This window comes from Pteropus vampyrus, unplaced genomic scaffold (assembly GCF_000151845.1).
Source record: "Pteropus vampyrus isolate Shadow unplaced genomic scaffold, Pvam_2.0 Scaffold286, whole genome shotgun sequence".
NCBI classification, from domain to species: Eukaryota; Metazoa; Chordata; class Mammalia; order Chiroptera; family Pteropodidae; genus Pteropus; species Pteropus vampyrus.
Genome location: NW_011889067.1, coordinates 1,371,556 through 1,388,005, shown reverse-complemented (window position 1 = coordinate 1,388,005; position 16,450 = coordinate 1,371,556). Strand labels below are relative to the sequence as shown.

Below are 16,450 nucleotides of genomic sequence, written 5' to 3'. Positions count from 1 at the left end.
GCATGGGTTCTCGGAGGGTCCCCAGCCGCGGCTGGGGCGCTGGCGGACGGGCCGGGGACGACGGCGAGGACGACGGGCCCGTGTGGACCCCCAGCCCCGCCAGCCGGAGCTACCTGCTTAGCGTGCGGCCCGAGACCAGGTGAGTCGCGCCCCGGGGGCCGACGGGCGTTGCGTCGGGAGGGCCGAGGCCACAGCAAGGCTCTGGGTGGGGGGCCCATCCTCTGGAGGCCCAAGCATGGGGACATGGACAGGCCGCAGTGGCGCCCAGGGTCTCTCACGGCCCCTCATGGCCCCTTGTAGGCCTCAGGCAGGGCAAGGCTAACACAGAGGGGAGAAAGGGCCTCCTTGGGGGCGCTTTCACAGGGGCCTGAAGGCTTCCTTATCTTCCCTCCCTCACTCCCGCCCCATGGCTCACCCCGTACTGGCTACTCCCTGGCCTTGGATTCCACAGCGAGAGATAAGGAAGCCAGAGGGCCTGAAATTCTTCCTCGGCTGGAAGGGAGAGGAGGGCATTTACCGGGTCAGGGATAAGGGAGGACTAGGGGAAGATTCCGGGGAGCCGCTGGGGGACTGCCCCGAGTGGAGATTCTTAGCTGGATGGAGAGGTAACCAGGAAGAAATAAACCTATGCCAACGAGGTTCTTCTTCTGAGCCCAGGACTCCGGTCTCCCCAGGATCTTTGTGGGAGCTGGCGAGGTGACTGGGTTGGATGGGGTGCTGGTTAGTTCTGTCCGAAGATTCAGAACCTTTGACTCAGTGGGAGCCAGTTTGCCCTGCCCAATTTGGGGGAGTAGAGTGCCAAGGAAGAGGCTGAACTGATGCGCCTTTTACTTCTCTTGCAAGAGTTACAGAGGTGTGCATGCTTTGTTTTAGGATCTAGGCCACCCCAGATATAGACTTACACAGATAGACAGTAGAGAAGCAGACAGCCACCCAGAGGCACACAGATACACACGTGCATTGCCATGGAGACGGATACTTCCTGCCCCCTCTGGGCAGCTCAGTTTCCCTCCAACACGGAGGGCTATGTTCCAAAGGGAATTGTGAAGGTTGGCTATTGTTTCTGTCACAGCTCCAGAATTTGGCTTGTTGTAGTACAGAAAACGGCCACTATGAGAACCTGTTTGGATACCTCTTGTCCTCAGTTCCTAAAACAACACAAAAATAGGCATCAAGGACATTCAGGAAAAGTCCCAGGCACTTCCTCGTGGATTGGCTGAGTTCTGTTGACCTTGAAGTTGGAAAAGTTCAAATGTAACTAGAACCTGTTTCTGCATAAAACTTGTCAAATGGTGTCACATGTCTGGGGCAGGGCCGAGGGCTTGTGTTAGTGACTAAGTCAGACTGGACGAGGCCCCTGGCTGCCAGGAAAGAATGCCCCTTCCTCCTAACTACTGGCTCTATGGAAACATTGGAATGAAATTTGGTCTTTTATTCCAATCTTTGATGAAGTTGACTGCCTTATGGGAACCTCACACTTGTCTCACACTTGTCACAGTGACTTGTCTGGGCTTTGCCTCCCGTGTCTGGCCTTTGTCAATACCAGTGGAACAAGTAGAAGAGAGAGACAGGGCCTTTCCTGGAGACAGCAGCAATGGAGGCAGGGTAGGAAACCAGGCCAAATGGGGAGGACAGGGGATCTGGACTCTTAGGAGAAAGGTTGGCAAGTGGACATTGTGTTCACTCTCCCGCTGCCTGGCTGAGCATTTGTATGGCAGGAAATTTTTAATTGCACACCTGACGAGCACAAAGCAGTGTGCCAGCCTGAGAGCTACAGGTAGGATAGAGATGGCTGGCTTAAGTTCCTTGGACCGAAGTGGGAATGCTCTTAAGAGGAAACACTTTTCATCAAAGATTTAGAGGGGACAGGGCTGAGGCAGTGGGAGGGAGGGTTTTCTAGCCCAAGACTGTGGGCTGTGTTTTGCCCCTGCCAGCTGGTTATAGACCGCCTCAGGTCCTGAGAGACAAGGAGAGCCAGATTCCTCTCACCTCTGGGAAAACCTGTGGCCAAAGAGGGGAGACTGGATGTGAATGAGGTTGTGTTGGTGAGTAGAGGGGGGCAGTTCCCAGTTCTCTAGCAAGGCCTAACTCTTGTGTTAGAGCAGGCAACCGTACAGTGTCCTGTCCCTCAGAACAGCCTGACTGCCTGTGGGGATAGGAAGAGGGCCCAAGAGGTAAAGGAGTAAGAGGGTCCCGTAAGGACTTTGCCAGCTGTCCCTGGCTGTAGCGCAGATGAGCCCTGACTATCCCAGAGTCCTGGCTGAGAGGCATCTTCTGTCCCCAATCATTCTTAGCTCAAACATCTTCTGGGTATACCTCTTTACAAATCATGGAGCTCTTGGGCATCATTCTCATGAGCTCTTGTGAAAATGAGCTGCCTCTGGGAGCTGACAGACAGCTGGGCTGGGGGCCAGGCCACCAGAAACCTTAGCCCAGGTCTAGAACCTGTCTTCCTACACACACCTCCCCTCCTACCACTCCACAGCCCTGGAGGGGTTTTCAGTCCATGGTCAGCTGAAGAATATTTCCAGTGTCCACTGGGATCAGAGGTACAGAGCATGCAAGTCGTCCCACCAAACTTTAGGCTCAGCCTCCTAGGGTGTCCAGCCTCCAGGACCCCACCCCTATAGGCAGGTGGGGCATGGACCACAGTTGTGTGGATGCAGTTATAACTAACTAGTTTCTGAGAAACACTCAGAAGTTCCAGAAATCTCTGTCTCCTCATTTCTTGGAGGCTCTTGTTTAAGTGGGCTCAGAGATAGCAGCAGAACCTATGATTTTTGCTATGACAACTTTGTAACATCTGTTCTGTTCTGCTTGAGTCAGGTGGGTTGTCTAGGGCTTTCAGAGAAACAGGCATTTTAGGTCAGAACTTTCCAAGGACCTTTTATGGCTCAGAATGTGTGAAAGCCAGGAAAGGTGGAGGGCTGCCCATAGCTTACATGGCTAGTCCCGGTTTTCGCCCAGGCCCACTTCTATCCTTTATGAAGAGACCTTTCCTTTCTGGGTCGAGTGCCGATTCTGTAAAATGAAGGTGGTGTTAGAACTCTTTAAGGCCTTTCTGCTCCAACACTTGATACCTCTGATTTTGACGCCTCTGATTTTGACCCCTTCAGAGTCAGTAAATGGGGAGTTCCTTGCCTAGGTGAGACACCTGAGCCTAATTCTGGCCCATCTGCAGGGGACAGTCATTTTCTGTTTTCTGAAGACATCGTGCCTTCATCACCCAGGATTCCTCCTGACCTGGCTGACGATGTAAGGGTGGGGCCTAGAGAAAGGACAACGGGGCCAGGGAGCAGAGTGTTCCAACTAGCCTTGGAGAGAGGGCTGGGGAAGGGTCACTCTCCCAGCACAATGCTTTGCCCATTTGCAGGTGGAACCTGTCATTTTTCTCTCTGACTTGGCTGATTCTCTCCCTCTACTTCCCAGGGAAGAAATCCAGACCCAACAAAGGAGAAACCTCTCGATTCTGAGGAGAAAGGCAAAGGAAGTTCATGGTCAGGAAAGGATGGAGTTGGCCAGTGCCTTGGAACCATGGGAGGTTCCACCCACGCGGATTTTTAAAGCTCTGAGCAAAGGCAGCTGCATTCTTGCTTTCTCTTTTCCATCTTTTCTGGAGCAGCAGAAAAGGGTCCTGGGGGGCAGGACCCTTCCTCTTTGAAAGATGCACTGCTCTTCCTTCCCTGCTTCCTCTTCCCTCTTTCTTCCTTCCATGAAAGAGCTATTGAATATCCACTGTATGCCTACCACTGTGCTGGGGTCTCTAGAAGCTACAAAATAGAGCTAGATTTGAAGGCTGGGTGGGTATTAGGATTTAGTTGAGCAGAAGGAAAGAGGGAGGGCTTTCTAAGCAGGGAGGACAAAAGTGAGGGTTCAGAGGCCAGGAATGGACGTGCCATGCCAGTTAGGGCCAGGTATGATTACAGTGGAACCTGAATGTTGGGAAGTGGAGAACCATGGTCATAGTTGGGGTGTGAATAGGTCAGGGAGGGCCTTAAGTGCCCAGTCAAGGCTTTGAGAGAGTATAATATGTGATGGGGGGACTGTAGCATCTTTTTCAGAGGAGTGTGATGAAGGGTGAAGGAGAAAGGGGTTGAAGTAGCCATCAGATAGAGAGCCTTGAGGGTCTAGATCACAACACAACATGAGGAGTCAAGAGAAAGGGAGAAAGAAGGGCCAAGAAGTGTTGAGTGTTTGGACTTGGGGTTGGAAGAGAGAAGAGTCTAAAATGGCAGGTTTGGAGCTTCGGAGTTAGGAAGAATGCTAGTGGTATCCACACGCCTCCTGGAGTGGAAATTGTGTTTTGGAGTAGAGGACGAGGTTGGTCTTTTTATAAGGAGACAGGCTGTCAGTGGGGTTTCTTGTGGTTAAAGGTATAATACGAGCAAGAGAGAAACAGCTGCAAGGAGTTAGTGTGGGTGGGCTGGCCCCTGAGGTCTCCTAAAGAGCTGTGGGAGACAGGGTCCCTAAATCCACTGGAGATATTTGTGTTGGGAAAGGTTGAGGGAGAGGTAAAAGCTGGCTTATATCAAACGGGCTGGATCTCCACTAAGGGGCAGTGGTGGGTGGGTCCTTCCCCCACAGTGGCCCTAGCCAGTGTCTGTTCTCAGGCGCCCCGAGGGAAGAATGGACGAATGATCAGGGCTCTAGGTGTAATGGACCTTGTGCTGGTCTGACCGAGCTGGGTGCCTCCTGGCTCCTCCTCAGTTAACTGCTTTGTTTTTCTCTTCTTCACTCTCCCAGCTGGTTTGCCTTGCCTGGCCTCTTTAACAGAACTTTAACACATTAATGGGTGTTCTCCAAGCCACCGGTGTCCTTCCCAGCCTGTTAGGGGATTTCCAGGAATGGGATCTCTTCTTCCACAATAGCCAAGGGTTGAAGCAGATGCTACCCCTAGGCTGGTGTGCTGTGGGGTGGGGAAACGTGCCAAGAAGCTCTAAGCCCTCCTCTTGAGGGCACTGACTCAGGTACCTGGGACACACCATTCTCTGAGGGCAGCCTCAAGGGGCTTCCTTTCTGCCTAACCATTTCCCTAGACTCTGCTGCATTTAACGAGCTCTTGGTTTCAGAAAGACTGGTGTCCGGAGGAGAGGCCACTTGCTAACTGGAGCAGGCCAACTAAGACAGCTGGTCCCTTTTAATAGAAAGGCCTCTGGGCCCCAGATGGTGACCGATTAATACTTTGCAGACTGTTGTTGATTTTGTCGCCTCCTCTCCTTGCTTTTTTGGCCTAATGATTCCATTTGCTGTTTTTGCTTAGCTTATCAAGCAGCCGGTTGTCTCACCCCAGCTCTGGAAGGTAAATGCACACTGCATTACATTTCTCTGACTGCTTTTTCTCTCGAGTCTGGTCACTGAGGGGCCTCGGATTGATTGCTTGTGCACTAACCAGGCTGCATGGGGTGAGGGGAGGGCTGGAGAGTGGGTGGCGGAGGGTGTGAGAGGTATTCACGTGAGCATGAGTCTCACAGAGGCCAGAGCCGATGCTTGCATGGACCGTTTGAAAGGAGTGCAGGGACCCAGAAATCGGCAAGAGTTTTGAGATGCCTGCACTGTATCTCTGCCCCTGGGAGAAGTACCCCTGGACTAGAATGGGGAGCTGCCAGTCATGTGACCCATTTCTTCTCATCCTAGGTTTTCATAACCACACATCTAGGTTTGACACCTTACTGTCTGTCTTCTAACCATGGCTGCTGCCCTACATTTTTTTTTCTTCAGTCCCTTCAGTTCTCCTACCACCTCCTTCTCTGAATTTCCCTTTCCTTTGGCTCCTCTGTATCCCTGCAGACTGGGAACTCTGTGAGGTCAGGGGACACCTTGTTACTGTATTCTTGCATAGCTTGTTCTTTGAATCTGCTGCAGAGCCAGCACAGGGCCTGAGCAGGCCATGGGTGGGGTTTCCCTGTTGAATGACTGCCCTTTTGCCTCCCGAGCTGGGGACAGCTTTCTACCCCTGGCTGAACTAACTGTTACGATCAAAGTTGGGAGTATTTCCTGGCTATTCACTCCACTGGTTCTCATCCCAGACTCTGGAAGATTTGGGGAGAGTTGGCTACGGTTTCTTTACACAGAAGGATTTCTGAGTAGCTAACTGGTTTGTGAATAGCTAGTAAAATCTACAGACGTGATTAGCACCTATCATGTAGGTTTTCTCTGATGGGGAGAACACTGAGGAACCATCTTCTGTGAGGAAGACAGGGTATCACAACTAGTTCAAAATGGAGCATGGTCAGTGATGGAAAAGAGACAATCCTGGAAGTTTATTTACAACGGGGTAAATAACCAAACCTAAGGACAAGGGTGGGTTCCTTTGAACATCATGACAACCAATGATTCTGGTGTTCTCCAGAGAACACGTGATTAGGCTGTGATATCCTTATGAAGTCACAGAGTTAGTTGGAAGGACTTGGAGCTGTCAGGGTTGGACCAGACCATTTCCAGACGAGTGGACTTCTTGGCTTTCTGGGGTACTAGAAGCAGCACACAGAGTCCATCCCATGTCCAAATGGTTTGGAGGATGGGGACAGAAAGCATGTGACATTCAGTGGAACATGACAGTGTATGCAGTGTCTCTCCCTGTCCCCTGAAACGCACGCCGGACCCACTTCTCTGGAGGGCTTCCATCCAGGCATGCCTTTCGATAGTTACTACAATTTTCCAATGTAAATATTTTTTTAAAAATATAGCTTAGGACCTAGTGTGGAAAGTTGGAGAAGGTAAGTATACTTTCCCATTCAAAAAAAGTAATGAAATAACTATCTGTTGTTGAATATGTAGCATGAGCACTTGTCTCTGCAAATTTTCTTGAAGCTTGATTTTCATATTTTCTCACTCATCCAGTAGTCAAAACTATTTTTTTAGGCTTGCCTAAGCAGCTTCATCCCTAAGAGCCTAAGCTGAATATTAGGTTCAAGTTCATGTTCGTAAGTAAGATAGGATTCAAACTAAGTAGGGAGGACATAATCAGGGATGTTTTGAATTAGTTGCAAAATCATAGAAGTCCAATTGCTTTTGGCAAGACAGTTTCCTCTAGAAACTGTTGGTTGGGATTTGGTGTTCCCTAAAGTCAGAAATTGCTGTTAGTGTGAGAGCAGTGAGAAATGTTTTCAGATGTGGTGTTTCCTGAGTGTCAGGGATTTGATAGTCTAGGTCCTAAAGGACCCTCTGTTCTAAGTGAGTATGAAAAGGAAAGGAAAAGACACTTTTTAGATGAGCTTTAGGTGAGAGCGTTGCAGGGAGTGTCACGGACATCTAACTGCAGGCCTCACTCAAATGTTCAGGCATGTGAGAGATTGGGCTCCCCTTTCTGGGTAGTCTTTGTAGGGGAGAACTTCTTTCAACTCCTGGAAGGCCCGGGCCTCTGCAGTCGGCCCTGTGGAGAAGCCATGGCTGTACCCCTGTTAGACCAGAAGTCTTCTTGATTCCAGACACACTTCCTGGGATGCAGCCTTTCTCTTCAAACTCAAGTCCAGAATGATATCTATGGAAATGACAAGTTGAATGTGGGTTGTAGCTCTTGTTTGCTTGTCCCTGCAGCCCCTGGTGGAGAGGTCGTGGGAGGACACACATTTCCTATGGGTGACCATGGAGAAAGGCAACTTTGAATGATTTGTCTTTCTCTTCACAGTTCCTCCTGCTTCTCTTTACTTTATCCTCACAGTCCTTGCTGCTCACAACAGAGTGTGTGAATTTGGAGAGGGAGGAGGGCTGGGCACGGCTTGTGTACCACACAACCTGGCTGTGTGGTTAATGCTTCACGCGTAGGGACGCATTGTTTCTCTGCTGGCTCACAAGAAGGCTTGGTGTGGTGGTTTGCTTCCTGTCCCAGGAAGGAGAAGACTGTAAATGCTGACTGTTGTTGGTGAGCCCACACTGGACTCAGCCCACAAATGCACCAGAATTCTGCAATATTGACTGTCACAGGGAACTAAAAGTCCTGTTTGTAATTTGGCAGTCCTGCCGGTTGGTCCTGGAGCTGCCAGCCATGTGTTCACTTGAGCATATGGGTTTCAGGGATGGAGCAGGGGGATATGGCTGGCTTCTCACTGCAGGTCCATAGCCCTGTTTAGGGTCAGAATTCATTTGAGTCTCTTTTTTGATACCCCTAGGAATTGAGGTCTAGACCCCTAGCATTGGCAGGCTTATTCTTTGTCTGCTATGGGTTTGTGTTCACAAATGCAGGGTTTTTTCCCTGAGCCCAAGCTTTAGAGAGTTCCTTGTATCTTAGGACCTGTGTATCCTTGAGGGCTAGCCAGCTTTTCCCTCTCTGGCATGAGTGGAGCTCTGCTGTGCTGGGGTCTCCCTCTCTGAGGCTGAGCCTGGCCTTGTGTGTGTCTCCTCCATGCACGAGCATCCCTGGAGTTCAAAGGTAGAGGCCAAAGCAAGGCCCCCAATAAGGATGGGATGGGGACACCAGGGCTGGGGGTCTGGCATGCTCAGGAGCCTGGCCTGTGGTCAGAAGCCTGACTGTTGTAATGGGTCTGGGTCAGGAGGCCACTCAGCCCTTTGGTACCATCCCTGCCCCTAACCTGGCCAAGAGGCCTAGGCTTCCTTGAAGAAAGACTTGCCTAGGTGCTGGAACCATGGCCTCAGGATGACAGATGGACATGGTAAGATTTAAGCTGCCTTGCACAACGCCAGGCTGTGGTATTTGCGGGGAAGGCTGCTCTGAATAGTTCTTTGCCTTTCCTAGGAGCACCTTCTGCTCCATCATTGCTCAGCTAACAGAGGAGACCCAGCCACTATTCGAGACCACGCTCAAGTCCCGGGCTGTGTCCGAGGACAGCGACGTCAGGTTCACCTGCATCGTCACAGGTAATGAGGCCATCTCTGTGATTCATCCACAGAGCAGGGTTTAAGGGGGCTATGGAGATGGGCTTGGAGGGGGATTGGCCATGTGTACAAAACTGCAAGTTGACATTTGTTTTCTTAGCTTTCTCTCCAGTTCAATCTCCATGTGTGGGCGCTGGGTCCCTTTCTCTTCCCGTTCTGGAGCCACATATATACCTTGCTCTTCTTCAGAACCTGTGTTCAGTAAAGGTTCCTCACCTTTAGATGTACACAACTGATGAATCTTAGTTTCAGGGAAAGAAACTCTCTAATTGAAAGAGGTTTTTGAGATCATCTTCTGAAGTATCCCCATTTTACAGTTGGGTATTTTGAGGCTGGGGAGTCTGAAGCCTGAAAGACAAGTGATATACAGTAATTCAGACTACAGACCCTGGGGACAGACTGCCTGGCTTTAAATGCTGGCTCGTCCCCTTTCCAATTATGTGATACTGAGTAGGTTACATAACCTTGCAGTGCCTCATCTGTAAAGTGGGGATGATAACAACATGAACCTCATAGGGTTATTGTGGGACTGAATGCAGTACTATAGGCAAAGCATTTGGAATAGTTCCTGGCATATCATCTACGTATTAGAAATTAAAAACATTGTTTGCATTTCAGTGAGCTCCATGTTAGAATTTGAAGCAACAGGTTAGTTGAATAGGAAACAGTGTGATGCTCCTTGCAAGGGCAGGATAGAAGGGTGAGAGTACTAGGAAGCTGGCCTTGGGTGTTGCCCCTTCCTCAGACCTTCCCCCGCCCCACGTCCGCAGCATCTTCCATTGCACCAGCCTGTCCTTAATCCTTTTTAAAGAAAATCAATCTTAATTTTAAAGTAACTTAAAAATTATTTTTATCAAATTAATATGTGTACATTATTTTAAGACTTCAAATTATTCCAAAAGGCATATATCAAAATATAGCAGTTCACCCTTCCATCAGTATGTTTTCCTAGAAGCAACTGTGTTCTGCTTTTAGCTACTCGTTCTGGTGTGTATGCATTTCCATTATGCTAAGTAATATATGAATACTGCTGACTTTTGAGTCTTCACGTTAAATGCTGTCTAGTCTTCCATTTATGGGAGATAAGGAATTAGCTCTCTTTACCATAATTTTCTCAGTTCCCCTCATTTATCATCTCAGTATAGTTGATATACTTTTGCTTAAGTTAGTATTTATTGTTTACCTGGTCACGCTTATGCAGTGTTATTCATAACCAAGCATTGTAGTATACTATGATTGTATTTCTTCTGATTTTTTTTTTTTTTTTTTTTTAGGTTAGTATTTTCTTTACTTTTTGGTATCTGTTGCTAATTTTTCTTATACTTTCTATTAGCGTCTTAATACAGTTTCCTGCAAGGTCACTGCCATCAGTATTCTGTCAGTTACTTTCCTTGGAGATGTCCCTCTTGCAGATCTTCATTCTTCTTCTGTTTGAACTTGTGGCCTCTTAGGCCTGGGTCTTCCCTTTGCTTTTCTCTTGGGTTTGATTTAGTTTACTGAATGTCATGTCTTCTTTTTTCTTGATTTACTCTCTGGCTTTATTAAATGACACCCTCCAATAGTTTTGTCAAGTCCTAAGGGTGGTACAACAGCGGGAGGCATTGTGATGACCAGTTCTCAGCCTGTTTCTCTTCTGAGTCATTCTGCTCCAATATCATTCAGTTGCTCTCTGTGTCCAGCGCATGGTTGACATCCTAGGATCTCCCTTCACTGTCATTTGGTAAATTTCCCTTTGTCCTCTCCTGTGATGGATTTCCTGTGTTTTGTATTCCACATTTTTACCTTGATTTACATTTTTGTTTTGGTAGCTTCCTAGGAAGGGTACATGAGAAGTAAATGTTAGATAACTTGTGTCTGAAAATGTCTTTTTTTCCTACATTACCCTTGATGGAGAGTTTGGTTGGGTATAGAAGTCTAAGTTGAAAATAATTTTCCATCAGAATTTCGAAGCGATTTCTCCATTGCCTTCTTGCTTCTAATGTTGTTGTTCAGAGCAGGAAGACAGTTTGATTCCTAATACTTTGCATGAGACCATCCCCCCACCCTACCCGCCATCTCTGGAAGCTTGTAAGAATGTTCTGCTGTTTCATAACGATGTATCTTGATATGGGTCTCTTTTCATCCTGGGGCGTGCTTGGACGCTTTCTATCTGGAAACTGAATGCCTTTAGTTCTGGGAAATTTGAGATTATTTTGATGTTGATTTCTTCCTCTTGTTTTCTCTGTTCTTTCTGGAATTCCTGTTATGTAGACATTTGTTCTGAAGGACTCATTCTCTTATTATACTTTCTTTCCTTTTTGTCTATTTGTCTTTTTGCTCTACTTTCTGGGAGATTTCCGCACTATTATCTTTCAACTCTTCTATTGAATTTTTTTTATTTCTAAGGGCTCTTTTAAAATCCTTTTCTGTAGCATCCTGTTGTTTTGATGAATATAATATCTTTTAGCTCTTTGAGGCTAGTAATAATAGTTTTCTAAAAGTTTCCTCTCCCTACATAGCTGTGTTTCTTCCAGTTAAACTTATTTCATTTGTTTTGGTGCATAGTCTTCCATTTACAGGCTCTCCTCTGATATGTATGTGTCTTTGACTAGCAGATAATGATTAAGAGTGGGAGACTAAAAAGCTGATGGGAAGTTCTAAACAAGGAGGAGGGTCTGGAAAGCTTGGGTCTTCCCTGAAGGATGATCTGGGTGGCCACTGTCGAGAATTGCCAAAGTGTTTCTTTAGTCCTTTCCGCTTGGACCAGCAAGATTTCCTAGTGACTAGTCTTCCAGTATCTTGTCTGGAGGGTAAAGGTTTTATGGGAAATAAGCAGATGAGAGTGTTGGGTGGGCTTTTAGTATAAAGTGTTTATTTTATATGTGTGGTTATTACATTTTTCTGTTTTCCATAGAGCAGTCATGCCTCCACTTGCTGGCTTGGCAGCCAGGTAATGTTTTCCAGTTAAAAACCTCACTTTTGGCTGTGTTGGGGAAGAAGCCATCACCCAGTGGTATGGAGTGGGTGAGGGAATCCAGAGAGCTGATCGTTTTTCAAGCAACCTTTCACTGCTCCTCCTCTATGCCCAGTCCCAGAGACACCTGGTGGCCAGTTCTTATGTTCTTTGAGGATTTTCTTGTGTTCAAAATGTGGGTCTCAGTTTTCCCCACTGCTGGCTTCCCGTCAGCTGTCTTGGGTCTGCTAAGTTGCCACTTGTCCATCTGCTTTCCAGCTTTCACAATGCTGTCACCTCTGTTGCTTGCTTTACATGTTCTCCCCTTCCTTGTGTTCTTATATCTTTAAGAAAGAATCTTTTTAGTGTAGTCTTAATGGGTTTTGGGGGAAGGATAAAAATAGATGGTCTGCTCCTTTGGCCTTTTTACCTAGAAGCCTACTTCTTCTTTGCCTGGCATATTCCTTCTCATCTTTCAAAGCTCAGTGCAAACAGCTCATCCTCCAGGAGGTCATCTCCAGCATTTCCACGGGAAGCCCTTGCTGTCTTCTGTGGCACAGTTTGTTTATACATCTGTCTCTCCAACAAGACTGTGAGGTCTGCGAGGTTAGAGCACACACCTGACACATTGTGCCTCTTGGGAGCAGGCATAAAGAAGGCGCTCAGTAAATATTTGCCAAATGACCATGCTGTGAACAAAATTCGTAGCTTTTCTACTTTCCACGTTTCAGCTGTGGCTTCAGTGCCTTGGAAACAGCAGCTGCTGCGGAGACCTTGGACCACTTCAGAGTGGTCCCTTCTCTCCTTCTCTCCTTCTGTCCTTTGTAGCCATTGACTCAGCAACATGGAGAACCCAACATGAGTCTGACTTACAGAGTCTTGGGGTATTTTATTGAACACTCCCACTGTCATCATGGGAGTAAGCTTTTCCCTCTTTTAGGCCCAACTCAAAGGAGCAAACATTTTTCCCTTTAGTTGCCATGACACCCATGTCTCATGACAACCAATGAGAGCCAGGGCCTTCCGTGCAGGAGCCCCTTCCATGTTGAGATCTATAGCACTACTAATGAGGCTGTGAGTTGTCCAGGGCTCCAGCTATCTCTGACATCCGAATCCTTGTCCACTGTTGTACCTGACTCCATCCTTCTCCCTCCTCACCCCACACATATAAAAGAATCTCAAGTTACCTGAGTTTTATGTAGCAGATTATTGAAAGAGGTCTTCGTGACCACCATAGTATACTGAAATGAGCCATTTCCAATTAGCATGGAGGAAAGAGAAAATGCAGACGTAGGGGAGGGGAAAAGGTGATGCAGAAAACAAGAGAGCAAAAGAAACAGGGTTAGAAGTTGGGCTTCCCCAGTCTGGAAAGGCGGGCAGTGGATAGATGAATGGCGGACACTGGCCTCTGAGACTGACGCGGTAATCCGGCTTGTCTCCATGGAGATAATAACCACACTTGCCTCTCTTCCTCCTACCCTACTGGTAGCATTTCGTAAACTAGGCTGTGATGAGTCAGCCCCACCAGCACCCTGCCAGGACCAGGTGATGCTTTCCTGGTGGGTCAGAACCTAGTCCAGGTGACAGAGGTGTCTGTGCTGGTTCCGCACTGGCTAAGCTGTGAGGGATGCCCTTGGCAGCTCAGAGAAGGAGAGCACAGACCTGAGGTTCTTCCCTGTCAGAGTGGGCCTTGACTGGGCCTTCTGTCTCCTGTCTCCCCCAGGGGTCCCTCTGGCTAGAGTGCCTCTTATTCTCCTTGAGACTGCCTATCTCTTTCCAGCTTGGTGATTGCCTTCCCTCACTCTCCTTAACACTATTGTAGGTTCCGCGGGTGGGTGTGTGTATGTGTCTGCGTCTGCGTGCACACGCTTGTGCACATATTGAGGCAGGAGGAGGAGGGAACACCAGGAACAGGTCAGCTTGTTTCTAAAGAAACTTCTTTTAGACAAATAAGTCAGTATGATGACTGCTGGGGGTAAAAACGCATACATCAGTCCCAGAATCTCCAGTGGAAAGAGCATTAGAGAAAGGAAAAGGAGACTAGGGGCTTTGTTATGTGCTAGCTGTGTGACCCTAGGTAACTTACTTAGTTTCTCTGAGCCTCATCTTTACTTTTGTGTAAAAGAGATTAAAACGCTTGCACTGTTTTATAGAAGACAGAGATTTGAAGTTTGCCTCTTCTGCTTAGCAGCTAGATGACTTTGGGCAGGAGCCTTAATTTCATGGGTCTTGATTTCCTCTTCTTTAAATTGGGGATTAATAACAGTGCATTCGTCATAGGATTTTGGTGAGGACTAGATGAGATAATATGTGAAAAATGTTCAGCTGAGTCTCTGGCACATAGTAAGTCTTCAGTAAATGTTAGCATTTATTTTCACAGCATTGTTATTAAGGGCCAAGTGAAATTCTGTATTTGAAACTCTAGATTTACATTAAACATTATTCTCCTGAACCTGAGCTGCTCCGAAATGGAATGGTTGGGACAAGGCTGCAAGTCCCCGAGCTGGGTTCCAGACCCTGGCCTGCTGGCTGGGAAGCAGAGGTTGCAGGGTGTGACAGGGGAGAGGGAAGGCCACAGGCTCCAGTACTGCTGTGGACTCTTCTGCCTACGGCTGAATGTGTGTGTGTGCATACCTTCCTGTGGACATACACACGCACACATGTGTATACAGCAGGGAATAAAGGACCTCTATTGCTTTTGTGTGTTTTGGAATATAGTTCCTAATATCCAGGGGATAAGACAATGTTTTCTCCCCAGATAAAGTTGTTTCCAAAACCCATTTTGCCATGGAGCCCTATGCTGTCAGATTGGCCCCCACTTTGTGATGAGGCGCCAGTGGGTGGCATGGGGGCTGAGGCCTAATAGTTTCACTGTCCCCCTCCTGGCCCGCTCGCCCCAGCGTGACTGGACTCAGATGCCCTGGAGGCTGAGGCCCTACTGGGCAGGTCATGGGGCAGGGAGGCTCTGAGCCGGGCCCTCGTAGGGGTGAGATCATCCCACAGGATGGTGAGGACACCTGTGCTGACCGTGGCCACACACACAGTGATGTAACCAGGGGCTTTAGCTCACAGTGGAAACATGAGGTTCGCTTTACAGTCAGGCTGCCCAGAGTTTGTTCCTGGCCGACCCTGCTGCAGCCTTGCCTCCCTTGCTCCCTGCGCCTATATACGGTTCCTCAGAGTGCCCTTTGCTTTCCACCCTCATGCTCTGCTGTTCTGTTCCTTTGTCAGGCATGTCCTTCCCATCTACCTCTGGTTAGTTTGTCACTCATTCCCTTACTTACTCATGTACTCACCCATCCAGCAGATTTTGTTAAGTAACCACTATGTGCCAGGCACCATGTTAGGTGATTCGGATGTAGCAGTAAAGAAGATGTGATTCCTGTGCACAGGGGACATACAGACTCTAGGAGAGAAGGTGGAAATAGTTATATAGAGTATCTTGATTAGTGCTATGAAGGGGAAGTGCAAGCACTGAACCCACATTTTTTGAAATTCTGCCCGCCATTCAAGGCCAATTCAAAAGCTACTCCTCCCAGAAAACCTCTCCTGATTCCACAGCCAGGGGCGCTTTCTCCCTTCTCTGCACCCGGAGCACTTAGTGCATTGCTTCATTCATTCATCTATAAATACTTAATGAGCATTGATTTCATACCAGGCACTATTCTAGGAACTGGGGACACAGCAGTGAATAACACAGACAAGTCGTGCAGCTGATGTTTCCACAGGCAGTTGGAGAAGATGGACATAAACAGAGTCATAGTGTATAATGTGTCAGGCAGCCATGCATTCTACGAAGAAAGATAAACATAGTTAGAGGAATGAGAAGTACAGGGCGAGAGAGTTGCTCTTTAATGCAGGGTGGTGAGGAAGGCCTCTTTGAGGAGGTGATGTGAGAACAGAGACAAGGAATTACGGTGTAGTGTTCGCATAGGGTATGACAGGCGAGCCAGCAGGATCATGTGGCTGGGCTACAGCAAGCAAAGCAGAAAGTACTAGGTGAGGCCAGTGTGATAATAAGGCTCAGATCAGGGGGCCTTAATGAAGTGGAAGCTGTTGGGTATTTTTCAGCAGAGGAGTTCCATGGCCTGACTTTATTTTAAAGGGCTCCCTATGGGAGCCCTTGCTGTTCTGAGAATGGGCTCAAGAGCGGCTAGGATGATAATAGTGAGATCTGCAAGGAGATTATTGCAGAAATCAATGTTTGAAGTGTTGGTGATGGACCAGACTGATGATGGGACTGGCAAGAAGTGATCAATTCTGGATATATTTTGAAGGGAGGGCGCTTAGGATTGTCTGATGGAGTGGATGTGGGAAAAGAAAAGAATAAAGAATCCCATGTTTTGGCCTGAGCCAAAGTAGAAGGATGCAGTTGCTATTTACTGAGCTATGTGGGGACTGACATTGGAGAGAGGGGAATAAGGAGCTTGGCTTGGGCCACGTTAACTTCGATACCTATTAGACTTCCAAGTGGATGTCAGGTCCACAGAAAGAAGAACCAGGAGTTCAGGGGAGAGGGGCTGCATATTCAAACTTGGGGGTCATAAGCATATAGATATTTAAAGGCCACAGGCCAGGATTAGTCCCCCTAGATCAGCGGTCCCCAACCTTTTCAGCTCCAGGGACCAGTGCACTTATGAGAATCTAGTGCCTGATGATCTGAGGTGGAGCTGAGGCAGTGATGCT

General features: G+C 48.0%; 1 protein-coding gene across 4 annotated transcripts in view; it reads left to right on the top strand.

The window, feature by feature from the left end:
- The first annotated feature begins 2 nt into the window (after positions 1–2).
- ALPK3 (alpha kinase 3) overlaps positions 3–16,450 on the top strand; it is a 50,670-nt gene continuing 34,222 nt past the window's right edge. For 2 of the 4 annotated variants that reach the window (XM_023520988.1, XM_023520987.1), the window contains exons 1-2: positions 168–5,299; positions 8,693–8,814. Coding sequence is in view for 1 of the 4 variants with exons in the window: in XM_023520990.1 (XP_023376758.1) it covers positions 3–139; positions 5,261–5,299; positions 8,693–8,814 (298 nt within the window). In the remaining 3 variants the exon portion in view is untranslated. Of the gene's footprint in view, positions 140–167; positions 5,300–8,692; positions 8,815–12,094; positions 13,679–16,450 lie in introns of those variants that run through there. The other 2 variants (XM_023520990.1, XM_023520986.1) reach the window with 2 other exon arrangements.